The sequence below is a fragment of the Syzygium oleosum genome, unplaced genomic scaffold, assembly GCF_021117445.2.
Source record: "Syzygium oleosum isolate NSW1041296 unplaced genomic scaffold, Sole_v2.1 Sole_v2.04, whole genome shotgun sequence".
NCBI lineage: Eukaryota > Viridiplantae > Streptophyta > Magnoliopsida > Myrtales > Myrtaceae > Syzygium > Syzygium oleosum.
In genome coordinates this window covers 316860-336706 of record NW_026607488.1, presented here as the reverse complement: position 1 = coordinate 336706, position 19847 = coordinate 316860, and the positions used below count along the sequence as shown (strand labels likewise).

The 19847-nt window shown below is 43.2% G+C and overlaps 1 protein-coding gene across 1 annotated transcript; it reads right to left on the bottom strand.

Moving 5' to 3' along the window:
- Positions 1 to 13068: 13068 nt before the first annotated feature.
- LOC130138095 (uncharacterized) lies at positions 13069 to 16379 on the bottom strand. Its single transcript, XM_056311097.1, has 2 exons — positions 15517 to 16379; positions 13069 to 14093 (listed from the first exon to the last, which is right to left on the bottom strand). The coding sequence occupies exons 1-2, from the start codon at positions 16125 to 16127 to the stop codon at positions 13454 to 13456; spliced, it is 1251 nt and encodes a 416-aa protein (XP_056167072.1). The 5' UTR covers positions 16128 to 16379; the 3' UTR covers positions 13069 to 13453.
- Between the last annotated feature and the right edge of the window lie 3468 nt (positions 16380 to 19847).

Below are 19847 nucleotides of genomic sequence, written 5' to 3'. Positions count from 1 at the left end.
TGCAAAAGGACTTTGAATATTCTGCTGGTAAAAATAGTTTCGTGAGTGTTTTCTTGTTCTTTTCTCTGCAACGGATGGAAACCTCCTTTTCCTTCACGTGTGCCCACAGCACAGTCAGTCACATGCAACACACATGTTCGGTCATTCGGCGAGCCTAATTCCCTTAAAAACCTCTAACTTTAGTTGCAATCCCATATCTGTCATGAACCTTTTTTTTTGTCTACAGAGTCCTAAACTTTAAGTACATTCATAAATCTACCTTGAACATTTTTTTTATTGTTTTTACTCTAGTCCCAATTCTATTCCCGTTAGTCCCTGTCCAAAAATCCCGTTCATCGTCCCAAACGTTCATATCAAAGAACTGTTGGAAGTTTAAAATAAAAATCAACTTAAAATAAAAAAAGATCCCGAATTTTCATATCAAAGAACGGTTGAAAGTTTAAAAAAAATCAACTTAAAATAACAAAAAGGTGATAGTCCGGTAAGACTTCAGCCCATTAGAGCGATAGCGGGCCTGAGCAGCACCGACCCGTTTTCCTTCCACTGCCGAGAGCGGGAGGTTTTCGCTGCTCTGTGAAGCCAGCCTCACGCGGTCCCCTCCACTCTAGTGGACACAAGGCCCGAGCCTTCGGGCGAACCACATGAACCAACTCCTGGCTTGGAACGGTCAGGCCAGCAAAGAGCCACAGCCAAGCCCGGCCCGGCCCCAATTGATCCCAAACCATATTCCATCCTCTTGGTGCCCCCACTTGGGTTATAAGCCCGCGTTGCTGAGCTCAGTAGTCGTCGCTCACAGGCATGTGACTTATTAAGTGTTAACTATGTCTGTGATGCTCCGAGGCGGGACAAGCTGAGCTTCTTTAGCTTTGTCTCCTTTGACAATGTGGACTCGGAACTGTCTTTGGTCTCGGTCTTATATCTCGCGACTCAGTTCCTGTTCTCGTGTGTTCTAACTCGTTGAGCACCGCAGCCGATGAGTGCGGCTTCACTATAAAAAAAAAAAGGCCCGAATCGTAGCCTACGGCGCGAGGAATCCCATCTGGTTCGTGCAAAAAGGCCCAGTAGAATTTCGACCCTGGTTGATCGCCTAAAAAACCTACTTAAAGCACTCAGCAAAGCGATTCTCGAACTTTGCTGAGGCTGTTTCAGGCAATGAAAACTTCATAAAATTAAACTTAAAATGAAAAAAAGAAAAAGTAATGGTTCGGTGGGGACTCGTGGCCCAATCAGAAAAGGTCATGGTTTGGTGGGGACTCGGAGATGCCCGAGGGAAGAACAGCAGAAGTGCCAAAAGTTGTGTACGGAGCTCACTTTGATGCCAAAAGTTCCATTTGGATCACGTAAGTGCCAAAAAATTTGAAAAACGATCTTTTAAGTGCCAACTCCGATCTGATTGGTCGGAAATCTGACGTGGCAATTTTTTATTGGGGTAATTCCAAAAAAAAGCACCAACTTTAAGTCGAGGGATAATTCTGGCCCGAACTTTTTTTTGTTCCATAAAAAAGCACCAACTTTAGGTCGAGGGACAATTCTAGCCCGAACTTTTTTTTGTCCCATAAAAAAGCACCAACTTTAGGTCGAGGGATAATTCTGGCCCGAACTTTTTTTTGTCTCGTAAAAAAGCACCAACTTTCATTTAAATCCCAAATTTGGCCTCCCATTGATTTTCTGTCTGAAGTTACCCTTGTTTGAGAAAAAAAGTTATGGTGGTGAGCTTGGCGAATCTCTTCCATGGCGTCTGTCGACGGGCGGTGGTCTACAGCTTCAAATTACGACAAAAAGACGAAGTTTGGCAAAAAAGATTCAATCTGAAGATATTTTTGACTTACCAGTGAAGTGAAGGAGACGAACAGTTTCACCGTTATTCTTCAAGCTGTGATTCAGAGAATAAAACAATGAATAATGCTTTAAATCCAGTCAGTAAGTCATGTGGATTTATTGCTAAGGTGGAATAGTCAAGTTGGAAAATCAATGGTTTTAAGTCAATAAGGGCCAGATTTGGGATTTAAGTGAAAGTTGGTGCTTTTTTACGAGACAAAAAAAGTTCGGGCCAAAATTGTCCCTCGACCTAAAGTTGGTGCTTTTTTATGGGACAAAAAAAAGTTCGGGCCATAATTGTCCCTCGACCTAAAGTTAATGCTTTTTTATGGAACAAAAAAAAGTTTGGGCCAAAATTGTCCCTCGACTTAAAGTTTGTGCTTTTTTTTGGAATTAACCCATTTTTTATTAGTATTTGAAGCCGACGTGGCTCGCCGGAGAGTACAGTCAGCGTGCAAACAATAAAACGACACCGTTTTATTCACGATACCTACACGGCGCCATTTTATTTAGCTTCTTCTCCCCAAAATAAGAACCATAATCCCCAAATTGAAAGATGGAGGGCGGAAGCTCAGCAGCGGCTCACATTCGGGATACCTAACCCGCGAAAATCAGAACCTTAAATCCCCAATTATCAGCTCGCGTTTGCAAATGGAGGGCGGAAGCTTCAGCAACGGCTCACATTCGATTAAAAAAAGCGAATTAGATGGTGAGTGTTACTGTTTTTGTGGGTTACCGAGTCCGAGAAGAACATCTTGGACTCAGTTAAATCCCGGGAGAAGATTCCATGGATGCGGCAGGTATAGAGAAGGCTCAAAGTGCAAATATTTCAAATGGGTTGATGCCAAATTCTCCGGTCGAGCCACAGAAGTGATCTTGCAGCTACTTGAAGGACGACATCAACCTCTACCTACATTAATGGACGAGTTAGATGATGTCGACTCAATACAAGCTCAAATGAAAGGTTTAACATCTTTATTCGACCATTTGAAGAGGGAAGTTTCAAGGCTGAAAATTGAAAGAAACTTTTATCGAGCATTGATTGTGTTGTTGTTCTCTTGTGTAGTTTATTCAAATTTGAAGTGAGCAATGAGAAGAAGTTTGTATGTCTACCATAATCGAAGATGTGGAATATTTACTTGTATTGGGTCATTTGTAAGTAAAGTGTGTTACTGGTTTGCTGCAAATTGTATGGAACAAAAGGTTTTGTTCCAATTTATGGTGGAAATGGAAGGTTGGAGTTGGAATTCATTGATTGTGAGCACTTCAAATTTTTTTTGCTTGGTTCTGTATTGTATATATTGGTTTGCTTGGTTTTTGCATCAGATGTAATGGTTTGCTGCAACCATTACTGCAAACCATGAAGAAATTAAGGGGTGGTAACAATTCACGAATGACTATTTCAGTGCCATAAGTTGTAAATAATTATCGTTTCAGTGCCAAGTTTTTCTGAAAGTGATCATTTTAGTGTCAATCGCGATGAAAAAGTGATCACTCTTGTTGCACGAGTTTAAAAATAAGAACAAGTCAATTTCAACTATGTTTCCATTGGCTTGCACCAGTCGTGGTGCATGTTGTTGCACCAGTTGAGTTGCTGGTGCGTCTTGTTCTTGCACCAGCTCATACAAGTGTTGGTGCAAGAAGACGCACCAGCACCCAGAGTTGCACCGAGAGCTATGTTGGTGCAACAGGATGCACCAACAGCCAAAATTGCACTAGTGCTGTTCTAGTGCATCTTGTTCTTACACCAGTACTTGTATTTGCTAGTGCAGGAAGATGCAACACCCACAACTTCAACCAGCACGTACATCCAACACCCACAACTTCAACCAGCAACAATAATCAACCAACCACTTCCAAAAACAACATCAGCCTCTTAACAAGGTGCAAGACAAGAAAATAACAAAAACATTGTTGCCATTAACATTGATTGGTTCTTTACAAAAATAAACATGTCCATAAAAAACATTAGTCCCCCAATCAGTCAACGATCCCCTCCCACCTAATATGTCAAAGCGAACACATATAAACAATGGCAACAATCCCCATCAGTGAAGATACCATGTCCAGCACCCTCCCATTAGTCAATATGCACAACACCCCCGGCTCCTTTTCCTTTTGCACTTTTGAATTGATTCATAATTCGGGCACTCTTTTGAATTGGACACGTAGGTTCGTTAACTGGCATTTATGTCACATTCTTCTTAGCATCAATTTTTTTTTTGTAGCACGTGTCATGTGTGGGGACCTCTCCGTAGGAACATTGGTCCCATGATCAGTCGGTTGAAATGGAACTAGTACCGGTTCTGTTGGTTGAGATGGAACTAGTGCAACTTTATTTGTTGGTGGCTGTTTTGAAGCTGTACTCGCTGTCTTCTTCTTCTTCTTTATGCTCTTCTTCGGCTGCGCCCTTGACTCTTGAGTTGGCCCACCTTGAGAGATAAGCACCTCCGAACTTCTTCCAGGCTACAAGAACATAATTATATTGTTAACCAAATGAATTGAAATACCATAAATTAAATACATGAGTCCTACAAATCTTACATTGAAAATAGTCATTCCAGTACGTTCATCTGTGTAAATCCCATAACCATATTGCCTTATTCTTTTTCCAAGAACCCCTCTTGTTCACTGTGATGCATCACTTTAAGCAACTTGCGGGGAAGCAATTTGTGCAACTTGTGGGGGAGCAACCTGTGGGGCTCCCTGTCCTTGTGCAACTTGTGCAGTTGGTCGTCTTTTCACCTGAGAAATACATAACAAAATTAAACTCAGCCCATAAAAGACAAACACAACAATGTATAGCTTACTGGATATTTTTTCCTCGTTTGTTCAACAGTGGACTCAGTTGTTGTTGTTGCTGTCCTGCCTGTACTTGTCCCTGCACTTGGGCCTAGAACAGGGCCTTTTGTTGGCCCTTCAGTAGGCCCAACAGCAACCTCTTCAGTAGGTGTTGTTCCTGGCCCACGATCAGCTCTTGCAACAACTTCTTGTTCACGTTGCCTTTTCAACTGACAACCTTTCTTATTGTGCCCTTCCTTGTGGCAATAGGAGTATTTCATCTTCACCCCGGTCCTACTCATCCTCTGACTTGATGCCTCTCCCTCATGTATTGTTCGTTTTTTCTTTGGCCTTCCTATTTGCTTCTTTAGTGGCAAAGGTAGAGGGCCTTCACGATTTGTTGGCTCCCAAAATTTGCTACTTCGGATAGGCGGCATCATGAATTGGTACGAATTAAGGTATGAGCTTTTTTTGTACCAATCATGTAGGTAATCTTCTAGCTTTTCTTGCTTCATCAAAATGGCACAAATAGCATGGGGACAAGGAATTCCACTTAGTTCCCAGGCTCGGCATGAACACTTTCTTCTATCTAGGTTGACCACATACTTATCATTATTGTGAATGATCTCATATCCATTTTCTCTATTTCAAACCGGATGGCAGAACCTACTAGCAGCAATGTTCGCATCCAATTTCTTTACAATTCTAGGACCGCATTCTCTGCTCCACTTGGTAGCCTCATCTCTTTGCATGTGCAATCTGGTCATTACCATAACGCGAATATCATCAAGCATGCTGATGATTGGCTTGCACCTGACCTCTAAAATTCTGCCATTGAAAGCTTCACTGAGGTTGTTGTCAATTATATCACATTTAAATTCTTCACTGAAGAAGGTCCGACACCAGTGCTTAGCTTCTGTCTGGAATAGTGCATCAAAGCCTTCCTTTGTCAGCTGCAACAACCCATGTTTGGCTAATCTGAAGTCAACCATGTTGGTACTCTTCGCTATCTGCTAAAACTGCTTCTGCAGCATATCTCCTTTGTAGTTCTTTGCCCAATTTGCATATATGTGCCTCGAGCACATTCTATGCTCAGCATATGGCATCAACTCAGCCAATGCAGGAACAAGTCCCTACAAAAATTCAAATCAACAAAAACAAGTCATAAAATACTCGAGTAATTAATATTAAAAGGGAATTAATTGACAATGGTATTACCTTCTGTTGGTCGCTCATGAATGCCCATCCTCCCCCATCGTTTATGTCAAGGTCAACCATTAAATTCTTGAGGAACCAGGACCAAGTATCCTTATTCTCAATCTTGACAACTGCCCAAGCTATCGGAAACATTTGATTGTTGGCATCTCTCCCCACAACAGCCAACAACTCCCCCTTGCATAAACCGTTAAGGAAACATCCATCAAATCTTACAACTCTTCTACAACCAGCCAAAAAGTCCCGTTTGCATGCATCAAAACAAACATAAAATCTATCAAACCTAGGCCACAATTAGGCAGTGGCCTCTCTACAACCTCAGCATATACTCTACTAGATGGGTTTTGAACCACGCATTCGTGGGCATAATCCCATACCTGCGCATATTCTTCCTTGTATCGACCCATCAAAATTTGCATCACCATCTGCTTAGCTCTCTTGCACTGATTCCTCGACACATTAACTCCTACCTGCTCCTTCACTAACTGCTTAAACTGAGGGCATTTGATCCCGGGCATTGCTTTGATTGTATTGAAAAAATGTTTCGACAACCACACATTTGTTACCCTTTTGTTATCAAAATGAATTGAACAAGTATGTTCCTCCTGGAAGGACCTAATCTGGAATGACCCCTTCCTACTCACAGCGCCGTACAGCTTCCAAGGACAATTGGGTTGTGAGCACTTAGCTCTCACAAATTCCTTCGTATTTCTAATGAATTCTACGCTCCTCTGTTCAACAATAGAACTCTCCACAATAGCTTCTTTTAATTGTTTTGCATCATCAAATTTCATGCCGACACACAAAACAGGTTTATCGACATTTGGATCATAGCAAGGGTACTTACTTTTCCTTCGACGAACAGGTTCTTCATTATCATTCTCCGAACCAGCAGTTTCATTGCCGCAACTTTCTGTATCTTCACTTCCATTACCTCCAGCTGGAACTCCATCCAACTCAAGCCTTTCTCCTAAAGCTGGGAGTTTTTTTCTGAAAAATTCCCTTTGGTTTTGTCTTGACTGTTGGAGTTCATCATCGTCTTCATCACTTAGGAAATTGACAATTGGCAAAGCTTCATCTTCTGACACACTATATTGAGCAACTTCCCATTCTAATCCAACTAAGTCTTCATCAACCACATCTCCAACTGAGACTTCACCCACATTTCTATCAAAATCTGTCTCCCTCTCCTCCCTCACTTGGCTCTCATGTTGCCCTCCATCTAACGTAGACTCATCCCCAACCTGATTACTCGCTTGAATATGATCATCATTTCCATCATCCTCATCAGCCTCATCGTCACTATAATATTCAACATAGACCTTAGCTTCATCGCCGTGAAGATAATGGTAAATGATATCCTTAATACCATTATCATCACTAAAAAATCTCAAACCATCCTTCCATTCCTTCCCAGGAACACAATAGTACAATTTTTGCACTTTGCATCGACAAAAATACACCAAATCCCTCACAAAATCAATATATGATGGCTTCCCAACATTGACGTAAATAGTACCTTCGTTCCCACCACAATATTCCCAGTCGTCAGTGCCAATAGCAAACTCTCCACCATAGCAAACAATGACGACTACATGATTCCCCTCCATTTCGATGCTGCACCCAAAGAATAAAAAAAAAAAGTCATTCATTGGGACCACATAGCAGAATCATCAACAACTTTACATTTAATTGATTAAACAATTATCGAAAGAAACAAAGGAAGCTGATTTATTCAATTGATTAAACAACTGAGGTCCCCAACACTCATTTTTCAATTCGACCCCATTCAGTCCCCACAGAAACACTAACTAACTAAATAAAGTCGGGTCCCCACCACTGTCCCCAGTACTCCAACCAATTTCCCTCTGCGTTGAGCCCTCATTTTCCCCTCCACGCCTTATTTTTCAATTCAGTCACATTCGGTCCCCACAAGTTTGCCCTCCCCATAAAAGCAGTCCAAGCCGAGCCCTCATTTTGCCCTCCGTGCCCCAATTTGCCTGTCGGAACCCTAAATTCTCCACCCAATTGACCCACGGCGAGAACATGACAAACCTGAGTGAAGCGGCTGAGCAACGGTGGGCCAGCAAACAATGGCGTGGCTACGACGACGGCCGACCGACGGCGGGTGAGCGACGGTGGGCGAGCGACGGAAGGCGATCAAGGGAGCTACGGCGAGCGAGGGAGTGACGTGAGAACTCAAGATCCGAGCCCTAATTTTAGTCCCCCTTCTTCAGCGACGTCGTTTTTTAAACGCAGTCCACGTAGGAAAATGAAGCGACGTCGTTTCTTGTGGAGGATGGAAAACGACGTCGTTTATGCCATTCCACGTGGACTGCGATTTAAAATATTTGCCACGTCAACTTATTTTTCTTTAATATAAATGCCATGTATTAATTTGGCCGGAATCTCTCGCCGTTGACACCAAAGTGACCATTTTTCGTCCGATTTGGCACTTAAGTGATCCAAATGGAACTTTTGGCACCAAAGTGAGCTCCGTACACAACTTTTGGCACTTCTGTTGTTCTTCCCCCGAGATGCCCCATCACGTGTCCCATTCTGGACCAGGAGATACCACCCCATCACGTGTGACTCCAAACTCTCTTCGAAGAAGACATATCTTTGGTCGTCACCTCCACGTCAAGGACTGGAGGGAACCCAGCTTCTGGCTCTCTTGCTCCTCCTAATCATGCCCAAGGAGGAGACTTTCGGCGTCAGAGCCGGTGTGAGCATCAGGCCTCTGTGGTCAATTTGGCCAACAATAGGCTCGGTGGAAGCATCCCGGCCAGTCTCGGCCTCATGAGCGACAACAAGATTAGAGAGATCTTGCTCTTGAACAATCAGCTCACTGGGTGCATCCCCGAGGGGATTGAGCTGTTCTCGGGCATGCAGATGTTCAATGTTAGCTACAATTCCCTGATGGACCACTTGCCGGACACCATCTCGTGCCTTACCCAGATCAAGGTCCTGAACCTGGGACACAACAAGCTGTCCGGGGTCTTGCCCGACGTTGTCTGCTCGCTCAAGAGCCTAGTGAACCTCACTGCGGCCTACAATTTCTTCTCTGGGTTCAGCCAAGAATGCACGACACTCCCGTTCCGAAACGTCGAGTTCAATTTCGCGGTTAATTGCATACTGAACCGGCAAATGCAGAGGCCTCAAACCAGTACATATGCCTTCCATGGAGAAGACAAGGATATGAAGTGAAGAGCAGTGTTTTTCTCTCTTCTTCTAGGTGAAGTATGAAGATAGTTACCACAAACCCAGAGTTACTATCACAAAAAGCTCCCTCTACTTTCCACCAATTTATTAGATAAAATATGGGGCAGTTACAATTTGGCCCACTTAAATCTTTCGAGCTGTCGCAAACTATCTTGGGATGATTTCTGCAATCTTTCTAGGGGTGAGCGGTTCCAGTTTCTTTACAGATTCCATGTTATACTCAGGTACATGTTCCTCATTTTTTAAAACTTGGAACCTAAAACCTACCCTGTCATAGGTTCCAGGATCGGTTTCAAAGTCCAACAGGTTCTTTTTTTTTGTTTCATTTTTAATAAAACAAAACGAAAATGAACGCAACAATACCAAACAAGCTTATCATTCATAAAAGAGAATACAAAAGACTAGTTTTCCTAACATTACAATTCAAATAAATATAATTAAAATGAGAAGTCATTTGGTGAATTGATACGCTATAGAATTCACAAGGTATTAGCATATCGATCAAGACAATATCCATATCCAGGACCACAAACAAAATGGGAAGCGGGAAAAAAGAAAGAAAGATGAGCTTTTGATCCTTAAACATCCATGAAAATTTGTTCCAAATTCTTACCATCTAAAATCAAAAGAAACAACAATCATAATTGATAACTTAATAATAGTTTTAAATTCAAAATTAAAGTGTCGCGTATCGATTATTTGCAACTACAGCTACAACTTTTTCTTTTCTCTTCCGCCATCCATTATCGCTATGATTCTAATTATGCAACCATCAAGCTTAATATGTTTCTTGAAAGAGTAAATGAGAATATAAAAGACTAGTTTTCCTAACATTACGATTTAAATAAATATAATTAAAATGAAAATTCATTTGGTGAATCGATACGCTACAGAATTCACAAGGTATTAGCATATCGATCAAGACAATATCCATATCCAGGACCACAAACAAAATGGGAAGCGGGAAAAAGGAAAGAAAGATGAGCTTTTGATCCTCAAACGTCCATGAAAATTTGTTCCAAATTCTTACCATCTAAAATCAAAAGAAACAACAATCATTGTTGTTAACTTAATAATAATTTAAATTTAAAATTGAAGTGTCGCATATCGATTATTTGCAACTGCAACCACAACTTTTTCTTCTCTTTCCACCATCCATTATCGCTATGGTTCTAACTATGCAGCCATCAAGCTTAATATGTTTATTAAAAGAGTAAATGACAAAAACAATCGACTTCACAAAAGAGCAAAAACTTTGAATAGATAAATGACAATAAATACCAAAATATAACAAGTTAAGCAAAGCAATGAGCATGCGAATGATAAGTACTCCAAAACCACAATAAATCAAAGGTCTAAACAAACTTTAGAAAATGTTATACATGACAAGTTAAGCAAAGCCATGAGCATGCGGACGGAGATGAGAATTTGAAAGCGAAGAAGTGAGAAGTGAGGAGTAGTAAGAAATTTAGGGATTTTAGATTTAGGGTTCCCGGTTCCATTTCCGATTCTCGGTTTCGGTTTCGGTTCCGATTCCCAGTTCCTGATTTCGGTTTTGATTCCGGTTCTCGGTTCTGGTTCCTATAAGAACCGGGAATCAAATCGGAACCGGCGGTTCCTAAAAAATGAAATCGGAAACCGGAACCTTTCTCCCTAAAATCGAGAACCGAACCGAACCCATCAGTCCGATTTTATCCTGGACTCGTGCTCACTCCTAAATCTTCCCTCTTATCTTTTGATAGAAAGCGCGACATCCCCAACTGATTTCGACCCCTGTCGATCGGCCAAAATCTGCTATTGCATGCAGCGGAGCGATAACTGTGAATTACAATGTCTCCTCGTGACATTGTTGTCTATTTGCGGACTTGTCAGTGCCACGTAGGTCTTTTCCTTCGTCAAGGAGTCCGGACTTTGACAGCCCGTGTTACGGGAGATGGAAATGAAAGGGGTACAAGAGTTCAGATTGCCAAAGGACTTGGAATATTCTGCTGGTAAAAACAGTTTTGTAAGTTTTTTCTTGTTCTTTTGTCTGCAGCAGATGGAAACTTCCTTTTCCTTCACGCGTGCCCGAAGCACAGTTTAACTCACAAGTTGGTCATTGGCCTTTGTTCTCTTTAAAACTCCCAACTTTACGTCCAATCACAAATCTAGCCCGAACTTTTTTTATCTAAAAAAAAATCAACATGGTCGGTCACAAACAATTCCCGAGCTGGTCATTCGGCGAGCATTACTCTTTAAAAACCCCAACTTCAGGTCCATTCACAAACAATCGGATGCGCCCCAGGAAAAGCCGAAACGTAGCCTTCGGCGCGAGGATTCCCGTCTGGTTTGTGCAAAGGCCCAGCAGGATTTCGGCTCCAGTCGATCAGCCAAAAAACAACTCAAGCGCTCAGCGGAGCAATTCTTCAACAGTTTGGTGATCTCGCTGATACTGTCGGTGAATTACAATGTCTACTCGTGACATTCTCGTTCATTTCCGAAGCCTCGACAGCCCATGCTGCAGATGATGGAGATGACAAGGGGGCGCAAGGAGAATTCAGATTGTAAAAGAACTTGGAATATTGTGGCCGTGTAAAAATCAGTCGCGTTAAGTTTTGTCTTGTTCTTTTCTCTGCAACAGATGAAAACTTCGCTTCCCTTCTAGTGTGCCCACAGCGTTGTCCGTCACAAACAACTCGCAAGTTTGGTCCTTCGGCGGGTCTAATTCCTAGGAAAACCCCGCAACTTCAGATATGATCCCAAATCTACATCGGAACTTTAAACTCTAATCCCAAATCTGCCCTTTCCGTTAGTTCTCCATCCAAAAATTGCCACGAGCCAGTCTCTAATTTTCATATCGTTCATATCGAATCTGGAGATAATCGGGACCGCACCTAAACAGATTAGGCGTGAATTAGGTACTAGATTTGCAAGAGACAGCTTGGAGCTTTCATCTCCAGTTTACCCGATATTCTAAGATTTCAAGAAAAAGTTTCATAAAATTAAACTTAAAATGAAAAAAGATAAAATAAGGTAACTGTGGGCTCGGCTCATTGGGCCGCCTGGCGGACCTGACCTGTTCGCTACTCTAACAAGAAGAGCCCTTTTGGGCTCGGCCACTTCCCAACGAACACGTGGAGACTGCAAAGCGTCACACTTCAGGCTCGGCCCAAAGGTGTCAACGGCAAATGTTCACCTGCGTGCGACTTATTAACTATTTGATATGTCTCTGGATGGTCCGATGTGGGACACGCTGAGCTTGTTTCGCATCTCCTTTGGACAGAGCTCAAAACAATGAGAGTGCGCGATGGAAACATACTCGGCCCATTCTGGACTGGAGATGCCACCCCACCATGAGGACTTCAGACTCCCTTTGGTCTCGGTCTATAATATAATCCTGACTCGTGTTTCCCGTTCTCGTGTTGTGACTCGTCGAGCGCCGGAACCGATGAGTGCGGGGCTTCCACGATGAAGTGAGGGAAAGAAAGAACCTTTTTGTGGCGTTGGACCACATCCGGTTTCGTCTGCAGGGTCAGATGCGCCCCGGAAAAGCCGAATCGAAGCCTACGGCGTGGATTCCCGTCTGGTTCAGGCAAAGGCCCAGCAGAATTTTCTCCACTTGACATGCTCGTGCGACAACGAGTACGGCCATAAAACTGTCTCTCATTGCAGATTTGCACAATCAAAGATGATATAGCTCGTTTCGAGATTTCGCTTTTGCCTCATCAACGATTTCAAACGGGAAAATATGCACGCATCCTTTAGCTTTGTGAATCAAGTTGATCCAAAAGAAATCGTTTCTGACGCAGGAAAAATGTTCAGTTTGCTTTATGTTGGGCTGAAGACACAATCATTCGAGGCAACCGAGATACATCTACCAAAAGAAAAACAGTGTCGCGCATCAAGAGTGCAGCCATTCACCAGTCACCATCAGAGGGAGACAACAACCTTGGGACGCAGCATCATTTTCACATGTCCACCATGTCAAAAGCCAGCAAGAAGACAATATATATGAGTAACAGCCCAGCTTGTCAATGCAGAGTCAGCAAAGCAATCAAAGAATCAGTTAATATATTCTTATGAACAAGCAACTGTAGCAAACCCAGATCTCCCTGTCTGTACAATTACTAAGAGTAAATTATACAAAAAGAAGAAGAAAAGAGAAAAATGCCTTCAACAAAGAGAAAATCCCACCAAAAGTGTTGGTAAAGACAACACCAGTATCAAACTCCCCCACTCTACAAGTACCAAAATCACCAAAATCCAATCAAAGAAGCAATCGCGATCGCAAGGAGAAAAATTTGTGAAGTGCGCAACCATGTTTTTCCGCTCAAATCCGCAGTCCTTTTCGCTCCGGGCCGAGCAAGTACCGATCAGTCGTCACAGTCAGAAAAATCAGTTAGCAGGGCATATGTTTCAGATTCAGATGTTTGCATTCTCAGGTGTAGCAATCTTGATCATCATGGCATAGTTCTTTCCTCAGCTTATGCGAGAAAAGCTGGCACGCGTCCATGCTGAGGTCGATGGCGGCGGAAAGCGCGATGAAGAGGGCGGCGTCGGGCATGCAGGTCACGTGCTGCACGCCCACCTGCACCGCCGGCTTGCTCGTCTTTCCCTCGCCGTCCACCGTGGACGCCATCACGAAGCCCTTCACGGGCGACTTCAGGCTCGACCCGACGTCGATGCTGAACTGCCCGCCCCTCTTGACGCTCATCGTGGCCTCGGCTATGGGGATCCCCCTCGTGGGCCCGCCCTCGGTGACCAGCTCGAACTTGTAACCCAGCCCATCCGTGGGGCCCCGCTCCCGCCACGCCTCGAGCCGGCCCCACGGCTTCCAGCTGCTGACCGAGTACCCGTTGGGGCGAAGGATGAGCCACGCGCCGGGGTTCGACCTGGAGACCCGGTCGGAGCCCGGGGAGGGCACGAACGGGGTCACCATCGAGGCGGCAGCCACGGGCGAGCCCGACAGGTCGTGGATCGTGACCATCCACCCCTTCCGCTCCCGGCTCTGCCGTTCCCGCTCCCCGGACAAAGTCCTCATCCATCCTCTGGTGTTGGTGAAATCCGATGGCAAGGATCTGGTTTTGCCAGCACACAAATCAAGAATCAAAATTTGTCAAAACCACATGATCGAAACAAATTGTTGCTAAACTATTACAATGGCATGCATAATGATGCCGACTGGACTAGACCCTACCTAGTCATCTAGTCACGGTACCAAACCAGAAACTACACGATCGAATGTTTCTTTAATCAAGCACAAATCAATAAAATAAATCGAGGGTCAGTCGAGAATTCATTGAAAACATCAATTCCCAATGATCAATTTGCGAATTTAATACGGTGGGAGCTAAGCAGTTGCACATGGGAAGAATCGAGGGTAGTTGTCGATGACAGTTGGAGAAGATTTGGAGCTGTCTCTTTGACCAACTGGCTTTGTCAGCCAAAGACGCCCCCGTTTTTCTTAAACTAATCGCCAAATGCTTGTCCTAAAGATTCGAGGCCACTAGAAGGCTCTCTTCCTATTTACGACAACACAGAGCACAGATCGTGATTAGGGATGATTGAACCGATAAATCGTTGCAAATATTGTAAAAAAGCAAGCAGAGAACTATTATAAATTTCAGATTGATGGGGATACTTTAGAATACGAAACAAATCAACCCGCTTTTGTAATTCATACGTAGTCGATTATATCGTCCATTTTACTTCACTGCGGTCTCACGAATGATTTACATTGGCGAGATCTTACCAGCACATCATATTTCACATGATCTGGACCCATTGAACAGCAATTTTTTCGAAAGTTTTGAACTTTGTTTTCCCTTTCGAATTTCAGACAATCCTAGAACCAGGAAAAACCATGAACACTACTCTTTATATGCCAAGCTCCGTACAGTGAACATGCCTATACTTACCTATTACTACCTATGCCCGTGATGCTGGCAGATCCCAAGAAAAAGGGATGATTAAAAAAGGACAAAGAAATCTGACAAGATTGTCACTTCTCTACCTTTTTCACCTTTTTGGATCTTTTACAGTGAAATTTCAATTTATTAACATTATAGTACAAATTAGAGAGAGAGATTGGGGGGGGGGGGGGGGGTCAAGGGGTTACCCACCATGAAAAGAAAGGGAAGATGAGGACCAGATAGGGTCCTTGACCAAATCGCAACAATCCCATGTGCTTCAAATTTTCTTTTTTCTTTTTTTCGGTTCAACTGCTTGCAAAAGCAAAAAAAAAAAAAAAAGAGAAAAAATTGAACAAATTTGACAACCCCACTTGCGTAAATTGGCAGGAACCAAAGCCCTAAAAATCCTGAAAAATAATTTCATAGCCCTATAGGCCCCCCCTCTAATTAATAGAGACAGAGCATTAGCGATCCCTTCCCTGGAATATATTTCTCATGAAAATTAAATGACCATAAGGTGAAGAACCAACCCGGGCGCACGTTGGCGCGGGGACGTGGGGCTACGCTAAAATGCGCCCGAAAGACTCACCGGGATCTGCAGTTCCGGTCGGCGCTGAACTTGCAGCTGAACACGGGCTGTCGGATGTTGCTCCCCTGGATTTGGTACACGACCGGGCTGAGCTCCGGCTCGCCGCCGAACTGGAACAGGAACCTCGGGTCGGGCTCCGACCGGACCACCAGGTGGAGCCGCGCGGGCGCGGGCTTGCCGATGGCGGGCCCGAGCTTCAGCCACCCGCTCTGGAAGACGACGGGCCGGGCCTGGGCCCCGTCGAGCCCGACGCTGACCAGGACCCGCCCGAGCAGCTTCTTCCCGCAGGTGCGGCCCCCCATCCGGCCCGAGTAGACGGAGACCCGGAGGGCGAAGGGCTTGCCGGAGAGCCGGCGCAGCGCCGCGGGGTCGAGGTGGAAGCCCGGGGCGGAGGTGGCGGTGTCCGGCGGGGGGTCGTCGGCGGAGGACGCGGAGGGGGAGAGCGGGAGGAGGGCGGTCTGCGGGGGGAAGTTCTTGAGGCGGAGCTTGCAGAAGCACGGGGTGGCGGAGGGGTGGACCCCGCCGCCGGCGACGGCGGGCTTGGACGGGTCGACGGGGAGCTTCAGCGACAGGGACTCGACGATCAGGCGCACGAAGGGGCACGGATCCATCCTCGGTTATCCTCGGACGACGCGAACGCTGACCGGTGCTGCGAAGTTGGGGCGCCGGTCCCTCCGACAGGTCTCGCCGGCGACGGCGGAAGCTTTTAGAGAGAGAGAGAGAGAGAGAGAAGAGGCGCACGGTGATTCTAGAGAGAGAAAGAGAGCTTCGTGAACATCTCCAAACTTCACAGGCTGCAATGGATCGTCTGCTCAAGCTCCCCAACCTGTTTTAACGTCTCTCTCTCTCTCACGCTCGTATGGAGTGTAGCGCAGCTGTTTTCCTTGTTTGCTTCTTTTATATATCTACATGGCCATTTTCTCTTCTTTTCATTATTTTTTTTTTCTTTCTTACCGATTAGATTAACGGGTGTCCCGAAAACGCTCGTCAAATTATCGATATTGAACCGGCATGCATAACACGAGAACAGTCATCGGCATTCTCGGGAAATTTCCCCTTTCTACACTTTGGCTCGGCTAATTTTCGCGGATGTTTATTTTAATCATTTCTAAAATTAGTTGTGTCGTTAGCTCTTTTCGGGGTTTTTTTCTTTAATTTACGATTTATTTGGTTAATTTAATCTTGCTCTCTTCCTATGTTCGCGGGAAAATGGATAGGAAAAAGTGACGACCCGCGGAGACTTTTTGGGTGAATATATATATTATATATAAAAAATTATTGTGGAACAATGATTTTATCTATAGTCTTGTTCTTGACTTTTTGCGCCGCAGGTTGCCTTGTTTTCCCTTTTTTTTTCATTTTAAATATCCTTGGGAAAAATCACCGGAGGTATGTAAAGTGAGTCGTAGCTTTTGTTTCTTTTCAATTTCTCGAATTCCCGAGTATTGCCTTCGAAAATCCTCCCTTCCAATTTTTCCTCGGGATGGACTTGATTTAAAAAAAAAAACTCGATGTACATGTTTATGCCAAACATCTCGCTTTCCAAAAAGATCTAACCGGCGGCATGAATTGTGCGTTTCGATTTTAGAAACGACAGAGCTATGCATTGACAGCCAGAATACGGATTCACATCGGGCCGTTTTGCTAAGCGTTGGTGATGCCAACTCAAGCACTGACCAAAAACATTAGTCCAATCATTGAATTCCTCCCAGTATGGCCACAATTCAGATTTTCCCAAAATTACAATAGTGAAGATTTACCTTTCTGCATTTGGTTTCTTTTTCCCACCTTATCCAAAGGGGCACCTAGACAACTGAGAACTGTACATTTCTGACCAGGCACCTTGAGGTAAAAAATACCAAGTACAAAATTCTATCTTTTCGGATCACGCCAAACGATCGATCGATCGACCCATTTCCATACTTACCTTATCTCGTTCCATTTCCCGAATAATCTCGATTCCCGGTCACAATTTGCCCCAGAAAAGAAAAAATCCGGCATTTATGCCCTTATCAAATATCTTTACAAGGCAAAGATCCTGCACTGGCATGGCACCACCAGAAGATCAAAGGTGGGGCGCGGCCACGAGAGAGGTTAAGGAAGATGGGAAATTTTTTTTCTTTTTTGAGGGAAAAGGAAAGGTGGATAAGCTGGCGAGAAAACAATACTTTCTCGGGAAAATCCGGACCCACTTTCCATGCATGGCGGGGTCCAAGCCCAGCTAAGCTCCGGCTGTCACCCACGTTTGTGATGGTGATGATGATGATGATGGGGGGGGGGGGGGGAAAGAAAAGATTGCATGGAAGGTTTGAAGAGAAAGAAGGGAGTCTTTGTTGGGTCTACCCATTTTCCCAACTATTTTCCCTCCTCTTCTTTTTCGGGTTTAATTTTTTTTTTTCCAAAAAAATAATAATTGTTATTATCATTAATGTGGCGAAAAATATGATAATATCGCCACAATCGTTAATCAAGCATCGATTGCTGACGACGTGGCATTCGCTGACGAATTTTGCATGATTGTTCTTTTGGACAACAACATTTTCGGCGGCGGATTAACCACAATTGTCTTTTTTTTTTTTTTTAGGGGGAAGGATTAACCACATTAATGACATTAATTAGCGAATGAAACTCCAACCTTGTCTCCGTTCAATTATTCGAATTTTAGTTGGGAAAGTGTAACCTTATGTTATGGTAAGGAGGAATAGGTTGGGAATTGGAAACTTTATTTTGTAAAGTTTACTAGCATGGATAATTTCAGTGGGCTTCCTCCTTTCTTTTTCACTCAATTTAAGAAATTAAAAAAAAAAACCCAGTTTAAGTGGGTAATCTTTTGATCTTTCATGGGAGAAAACAGCCAATAGCATCATTCATGTTTTGTCTCGACTCCCAAAAGGTGCTCTCAAGAGAGCTTATTGTTTATATTTTTTTTTCAAGTATTGGGAAAAATTTAATGAAATATTAGTAATTATAGTGGCATTGCTTATGGGCAAAAGGGAATATCCGAAACATATTACAGTTGTGTTATCATATCAATACAATGACTCTTGCCAAGTTGGTAACAACAGCCAGCTAACATGAGGAATGGCTTCTATGGAAACGACCAAAACATCCAACCAGACTCCTTTGATACAGAGAGAGAGATAGAGAGAGAGAGGAGCTGGGATGATCATGAAACAGCTAATCATGGAAAGGGGTCATCCAATTTGAAAGCTTATCTATCTTTTTATGGAATATATATCGGATTCACATGAGCGTCTTATTTAGGGTTGTGTATCAATCCCAATCCAACTCAGGGATTAAACCTACCTATTCTAGGTGGTTCCCGCGGGAATCAGTCCGATTCTTGCGGGTATCAGTCCGGTTCTCGGTTCCTGAGAAGGAATCTCATCGACCGGACCGAACTGGTGAAACCGGCTCAATGTATATTATTATTTTTGTTATTCAGCAAGAGCAAAATGTATATATTATTTTTGGAAATAATTTCTTTTTTTACTAGTAACTTTTCTATGATTAGTAATTTCATCATACACTAATGTAACTTCCAATATATTTAGGAACTTTAGAAAAAGAAAATAAAACATTTTGAAAAAAAATCATTTCTAGTCCGGTCCAATCCGATTCCAAGGTGGAAAGGGTCGGTTCCCAATTCCATAGACAAGGAGCTGGTCCTGTCCTATCCGATTTCCGATTTCAGGGTAGGAATCGACCCACCCTAAAACCGATCACCCCTAGTCTTATATCAATTATTTGAAAAAAAAAAAAAAAAAAGATGGCGTGTTGACATGCATTTTAGGGGTAATATGTCGTGTTCTTGAAGGATATAAATTAAGTTAAGTTAAATTAAATTAAAGGAGGTGATGCGCAATCGAATGTTTCACTTTAGTTAAGGTAGATGGCACTTTCTGTCCGGGCACTTTGGCTCCTCGTACTACTTTGTTTTTCAAAGCTTTTGATTCAAGTATTCAAATTAGATATTTGAAACCGGAATAGAAATTATAATTTTATGTGCAAAATCTCAAATCAGATATGGAATTTTAGCTTCTTGATGAAAAAAGTGTGAAAGATATGGAATGTTTATATCTAACGAAGGACGGTTCTGCCGATCCATTTTCAAAAAAATAATGGAATTATTCTTTTTATGTTTGTAGAATTCTGAAAGAGTTGGTAGCTATAATAAAACTGTTGGTAAAAAAGATTATCAGTCACATGATTTCTCGATAATTTGTTCATAACTTACCAACACTTTAGTTAATAATTTTTGTTATCGTTTTCTAACTTTTATTTTTATGTCTTACAAAACGCTTTAACTTTGTCTTCTTTTTTTTAACGCT